General features: G+C 38.3%; 1 protein-coding gene across 1 annotated transcript; it reads right to left on the bottom strand.

The window, feature by feature from the left end:
• Positions 1-5,762: 5,762 nt before the first annotated feature.
• Positions 5,763-6,535, bottom strand: LOC113704741 (uncharacterized). Its single transcript, XM_027226614.1, has 2 exons — positions 6,289-6,535; positions 5,763-6,235 (listed from the first exon to the last, which is right to left on the bottom strand). Exons 1-2 carry the CDS (start codon positions 6,533-6,535, stop codon positions 5,763-5,765), a joined length of 720 nt encoding a protein of 239 aa, XP_027082415.1.
• Between the last annotated feature and the right edge of the window lie 1,028 nt (positions 6,536-7,563).

Here is a 7,563-nt window from a genome sequence, read left to right as displayed (position 1 = left end):
CTTTATTATGATAAGAAAATCCTATACAAGAATACAACTTGAATCCAAATCCAACCATTGCATACCATCTCTCATCTCCCAAGAACCCTCTCTCATCACCCACGTATAAGGCTACATGTTGCCTCTTGTGTGCCCTTAGTATGTCCCTGTGTAGTATGTCAACCCACCTATTTATAGGAAATATTATTTGGTCAAAACCCAAATAACAATAGGAAACCAATTCTAATTCCTACGCTTGTAGAAAATAACTTCTAATTCTAAACTAAATAGAATATTCTTTGGCTACTAATTCAAGTAACTAAAACCAATTAGAAAACTAATTACTTCCATACAAAACAAGAAATCTATCTAAAGAAATTAAATCAATTTCCTAACACATTCCACCTATAAGGGTTATAGAATTTATTTTAGAGATTTAAATATATTTTAATCTCACTTAACGTCATAAGAAATCATGCACTTACACCATAGGAATAGACAATTAGGAAGAAAATTAGATGTAATACATAATTGAGACAATTCGGTTAAGAGCTTTCTTCCCTTGAACTTTTCTTTCCTAAGCGTACAGAACATCTTCTTCTTTGGGAAGGAGGCCAATTGGTCTTTTTTGGTCTCCCTCCCTTCCATACCTTTTCTTATTTTATTTTTTGTGTTTACAATAAAGTCTCTCCTTAGGTTTCCTAATGAGAATTCTTTCTCCTTTAAGGATTTCTAGTGAGAGTTCTCTCTTATCCAAGGATTTTCTAGTGAGAGTTTCTTCTCTCTTATGATTTTTAATGAGAGTTTCCTCATCTCTTAGGAATTTCTAATGAGATTTTTGTAATTAGCCTATTTCTTGTATTAGGTCTAAATCTTTTCAGATTTGGTTGTCGAATCTGAAATATTCTATATCTACCTTGTTAGATATCACCTTCACATCTGGGTTTAAATTAGTTCATTAGTAGATATAGAAGAAAGCAAACAGTATGATTAGAAACACCCACAAAAGATTTTGGGGCTATAAAAATTTATCTTTTATTTTTTTTGGAGATTCAATGTAATATTATATTGCTTTTCTAGATTTGTAGTACTATGCATTTATTTTTGGGATCTATTTATATCTATGTATAGTTCATATAATTTTTGTCATTAGTGCAGCTTTAGTAAAATGATAATTTTTTCATCATAAAAAGGTATAATACATAATAAGTATATAATAATCACCCAAATCACTCTATAATTCGTTTGTCTCTAACTTTAGCTCTTGGGATCTCTAGTTCCTAGATGGTTATATCCTCATAGGTAATTTTTAACATATTTGGACATATATCTTATCCCCCTCAATGTATATTATATTTTTAATTCAAATTTGGATTCAAATTTTTGTCACGCATATATAATAGCAAAGATATCATATTATTGACATTCAAGTCAAATTACTTCGAATAACGGCCCAGTATATAAATTATGTAAATTCAATATTCGACAAAAAAATTTCTCATTCATTTCCAATTATAGTAAGTATAAATCCATATTTTTTAACATCTCTACTCTAGCAATCAGTTATCTCATCATTAGAAATTATCAATATAGATGACTAATATTATACTATTCGAACTACTACTTTTTATGGTTATATATCTATTATAGTAGCGATATTTTATAATATATATTCACATATACATGCATACATACATACATATATATATATATCCATTTTTTTTTTCAATATCTCTACTCTAGTGGCGAATAGTCTCATTACTAGAAGTCATCAATATGGTTTTATACTATTGGAACTACCACATCTTAATTTCAAACCAACAACTAGTAGTCTAATAACTTACTAGAAGCAATTATCACAATTCTCAATGAATTTTCTTCTGCAAGAATACCTCATAACTAATTCAATTGTCTTTCCATTACATGCCGTTTTTTTAGTGAGTATTAATCTGCACAACTGAAACAAAAATTAAGAAAATTTATTATAATATTCAATATATTGTTTAAACAATATTGTAATTTCAATATAGCATATTACTAATGCTCTATCCATAATGACTAGAAAATGTTAGACTCGCCCTCATCTGTGGAAGAATACAACTTCTAAATGACAGAAGTGTTATTAATATAGTGAAACAACAATTAGCATGGTACTATCACTCCATAGTATCTCCAAGATTATAGTTAATTGTTTTATCAACACATGTCAACAATGAATAAAACAAAAGGAATAATTAATGCATTTTGATTTATAGATTACATTATAAAGTAGAAATATTAATTTGAAACAATTGTTAGTGATGGTCATTATTGAATAACGAGTTTGACATGCCAACCTATATCCTCCATTGATTCCTTCCTATTTCTTACTTACAATTTCGTTCTATTACTGAATACTTTTAAAAGTTATCCAATAACAATTGCGTTCTAACAAGAAATAAATAAATTCAAGTGTGTTATCTATAAGGAATATTTTGCCATGATATTTTTAAGGATAATTTTTATTTGTTAATTCTTTTCCTTTTCAGATTAAGATTGAAGATAATTTTTCACTTGGTCGTTTACAATTATTCACTAATTTTGATTTCCCAATTTCTTCTTATATAGCAAGAAAGCAATGAAAAGTAAAGGAAATAATTCTCAATTGTTAAATGACAAGACAATTTAGAAGTGCCAATTTATACATGAGTTACTGTTATTATTAAGGGTTAAAGTAATTTGAAGAGACATTTCAAACTCGTATGGTTTTTTTTTTAGCAAAACCCACTTACCAGGTAGGGATGCCAACCCCTGCTTTTATTAATAACCAACAGCATTACAATTAGTTTGAGGACAAAAACCACTATCCCCCCAGCACTGAGAGCGTACCCTTTGTCAATCTATAGTCGCACATAACAAAACTCTCGACGATCAAGGTTCAGGGCCGCCCGGATCTTCCTTGGAAGCTAATCTTGCGAGGTACAAAATAACTCTGATGGCAGTCTCAGCTTATGTAGCATATCAGCAGAGGAATTAGCCTCCCTAAATATATGTTTAATTGAAGCCGAAAAGAAGAGAAGCAATGCTCGTATGCTTCTGATCGTGTTACAGAGCGGCCATTTGGCTATCGCTCCTGAAGTGAGCAATCAAACTAGACTTTCCGAATCCACCTATACCATCAGTCGCCCTCTAAGCTCTTCCGAACACTGCTGGAGTCCATATAACAGTGAGGAACTTTCTGCCGATAGTACATCCAACTCCCCAAACTCCTAGTAGAAAGTGAAGATTAACCTGCCATTCGAATCTCGCAACAAACCTCCCCCATAAGCGCGGCCGTGATTGACACTTGCGTCCGTATTTAGCGTGAGCCACTACGCCGGAGGTCTCTTCCAGGAGACCGCCATCGCTCTACACCTCATATTCATAGCTACCATCCACCGGGACCATGGGTCCTCTAGGTTGCCCCTAAAGTTGTCCCTTGACAACATCCTAACCCTCTCCAATTGCTCGACAAACTGTTCAACCATGAAAATAACATCTTATGCCTGAACAAAAATTCCTTCAAACCGTACTTTATTTCTCTTCTTCCATAAGAACTATAACACGAGTAATGGAATAATTGTGCGTATGTGACCCAACGTTACCAAAGAAGTCGAATAAAACCACGAAAGAGTGTAGCTGAGACAGAAGGGGAAGGACCGTCCATAATCCCAAATCGTCTCTGAAAATGATCCCACACATCTTTCGCTACCGGACCAGATACAAAAACATGTAGTAAGAACTCTTCCACAGCTAAACAGCAAGAACAACGAGAGCCCGGCGAGAAGCCTCGCCTCTTCAGGACCATCTCTAAGAGCACCCATCCTCGAATTAGCTTCCATACGAAAAAAAATCTTGAGGGGTACCCTACTACTCCAAACAAATTTATTCACACGTGAGATGCTACGCTTCTATCTAATAGTATTCCACGTAGCCCTGATTGTAAAATTACCTGTGGCATCACCTACCCATACCATGCAATCCTCCTGGTCTAGATATAATTGGACTTCTTGAATTTTGCGCACCAAACTCTCGGGCACCCAATCCCTCAACCTTCTAATCGCCATTGTCAAAAAATTCTGCTAGCAACATATGCGGAGGATTTAATAAAGGAACCATCTCGGCAAGTGGTAGATCAGAAAGCCACCAGTTATACCAGAAGTCGATAAACCCCCTACCCAGACACCAACGAATGTGGCTTTCTGCTACCTTCCTGATCTTTTCCAAATGTCTCCACAACGCTGAAGGTCGACATACCTAAACCCTAGCGGGATGCATCCCCTTAATGTACTTAACTTGCATGAAGTCTGCCCAAATCGAATCATTTTTTCTCAAGCGCCACCATAGCTTGCAGTCAAAAGCCGGGCTCATATTTGCAAATGATCGAAACACTAATCCTCCCTCCTCCTGGGGGAAGCATAAATTCTCCCAAGCCATCCAATGAATACTCCGTCACTCGAATGATTTATCCCATAGGAATGAGCTACAAATCCTTGCCAACCTTAGAAGAACCGCTTTTGGGGGATGCAGCGCTTGTAGTAGATACATTGGGATTGACGTGAAAACGTGTCGAATCAGTACCAACTTTCCTTCATACGACAACAATCTCGCACTTCAATGGAACACCCACTCTCTCATCCGGGAAACGATGTTGTCAAATAACAAACAGGTGTTTCTTCCCCTAGAAATAGGCGCCCCAAGATCGGTGAATGGCAAACCTTGATGCGAGAAGTGCAATTTAGAACTTACCCATGCACATTGATCTTCTGATGCTTGAGAAGAAATAATGAAAGAGCTTTTCATAGAATTAATCTTTTGACCCGAGTAGGATTGATAACTATCAAGAAGATTCTTCAGAGCCTCTAGGCAATCCTCTGAACACCGTGTAAATATCAAAATGTTATCCGCGAAAACGAGGTAGGGAATTTTAGACCCTGCTGACACACAAAAGCGACTCTCCTCCTGAGAAAAGAGGTGCCGCAACCCCCAGTCTAAGAATTCAGCAACTAATAGGAATAGTACCGGAGACAGCGGGTCATCTTGTTTAACACCCTTTGTAGACCTGAATAATCCCACCGGAGAACCATTAATCAACACTGACAATCAGTTATTAGACAAAGTAGAGAAGATTAAGTCCATCACCCATTCTTGAAAGCCAAATTGTCGTAACATAAAAATTAAAAACCTCCATTCAACCCAATCATACGCCTTCTCCGTATCCAACTTGAGTAACAAATTCGAGGAGTTTAACCTTCTATCGAGGTCCAAAACCATTTCTTGAGCCAGCAAAATATTAACCACAATACTCCTTCCTGACACAAAACCCATTTGTCAAGGCGAGATCAACTTGTGCAGAAGCCCATTGATACGGTTAGCCAGAATCTTGGAAACAATCTTTGAGCTCGTATTATAGAGACTAATAGGGTGAAAATCGTGCCATTGGAAGCCCTAGGGACCTTCGGAATAAAGACTATGAGCACACTTGAGAAGCTCATTGGTTGGGCACCCCCTTTAAAGAAGTCATGTACAACTCGCAGCAAATCCATGTTAATAATATCTCAGCACTGCTGGTAAAAATCGGCTCCAAAACCATCCAGATCCGAAGCACTCTCAGGCGACATAGCGAAAATGACTTCTTTTAATTCCTCCATCGTTGGCAATTTTCTCAACATCTCATTTTCTGTCAGAGTCAATCCAGGGGCCGAGAAATTTAATACCGGGGCAGCCCTTCCTCCCCACTCAAAGGAGAATAGTTTTGAGAAGAATTAGGTTGCTAAATCCTTAATTCTCGACTCATCTTCAATCCAATGACCATTATCCCTTTTAATACGGAAAATAAAATTAGCATTTCGCCTCTGCTTGACCACAGAATGGAAAAATCGCGTATTGGCATCTCCCACCTGGATCCATTTTATAGCCGATTTTTGTCTCCAAAATTCATCTTCTACAGCCAAAGCCAGAGTAAATGTTGCCCAAGCCTTGGACTTCGAAACATCATCCCGCCGTAGCTGAAACTCAGACTCGCATTGATGTAACTTCTCCTCGGCCAGCTTTACCGCTTGTGCGATATTACCAAAACATTGGGCATTCCACTGCCGAAATTTTGTTTTGGTATGGACCAATTTTCTGAAGAAACCATGCATTCCCCTAGCTGTATTGGTTCTTGCCAAGCTTCTTGTATCGTTTCCAAAAAGGTCAGGTGTTTTTCCCAGATATTGAGAAAACGGAATGAGGAACCCTGCATAGGCCTTTGTCCACACCTAATCAGTAACGGGACATGATCTGACCTACCACGGACCAAGTGGGATACTTTAGTTACTCCAAACATATTCGACCAAGTTTCCTTGACTAGTGCCCTGTCCAGGCGCTGCCACATAGTGCCGTTCGTCCAAGTAAAAGGTGAACCATCGAAGTCAACTTCAACCAACCCACAGTTAAACATGGTGTCATTAAACTCCTCTATGTTGTGTTCATTAGAAAAGGTCCTCCCAGACTGTTCACTATATTTGGAAATGACATTGAAGTCACCTGCCACCATCTATGGTTCCAACGATTGATTACTAACCTCCCGCATCGCTCCCCATAACACACATCTACTGACCCTCGTGCACTTTACATATAGCCGAAAAAGAAAAAGGAGAACTAGCCCAGTTCATTGACATATGGATAAGCTGGTCTCCTATTTCCTGAAAGCTAATGGGAAAGTCCTCATTCCAAAACACCCAAATCTTTCCTTCCAAAAAGGATTGAGCTCTCGTGTAATGCAGGAATTGTAGCCTATAAGTGCTCTTGACACGTCATTGGTTCTAATAATACAGTCATATGAACCTGATTTTGTTGACACAATTTTCAGAGCAGACGTTGAGAGTCTTGCCTAGACACACCTCGTGTGTTCCACACTAGCATGTTAAGCGGCCTAATAAAAAATACATATAGAGGCTCTAGCTTGAGACAGGAATTGCTGCAATTTTTTGTTGTAACTAAGAGAACGGCCTGGTTTTTTGGATAAGGTATTAAGGAGTTCCACATCCCTGGAATCAATAATTGCTCCACTCGGCAACTGATCATCAATCAACTGAGTTCATTGCAGCTGCTGGTTTATGGACCATTGAAATGCCTTTAGTTCTTGAAGGGGAATGCCAACACCTTAGGTTCCTTCCAATGACTTCCTTCGGAGTCCATGCAAGGTTCACGGAGACGGTGAGAAATATCGACCATCTACGGAGCAGCAGCGACCCAGTAGTGGCGCATCTTCCAGTGTCTCCATCTCTATCAATTTCAATGTCACAAATCTATTGGACGTTACAACTGGTTCCAAATCAACCTCCTGAGTGGTATGCTCGATCTCTATGTTGCTCGTAGCCTCTTCTCCCTCTCCCTGGAGTCTGGGCAGCCCCTTGGATCAATAGTTGCAATTGATAGGAATTTTCTAGCCCCCTTCTCGTGCTGCAGAGTCGCACCTGCCAGACCCGCAGATGCTCTTTTTAGAGCTGACGAAGAGGAAGGGTCTCCACTCTCAATGGTCATAGTTCGTAAGGCGTCCTGGCAAATCCCCTCAACTGTTGG

Source organism: Coffea arabica, chromosome 8e, assembly GCF_036785885.1.
Source record: "Coffea arabica cultivar ET-39 chromosome 8e, Coffea Arabica ET-39 HiFi, whole genome shotgun sequence".
Lineage (NCBI taxonomy): Eukaryota > Viridiplantae > Streptophyta > Magnoliopsida > Gentianales > Rubiaceae > Coffea > Coffea arabica.
This window is presented reverse-complemented; position numbering and strand designations above follow the sequence as displayed.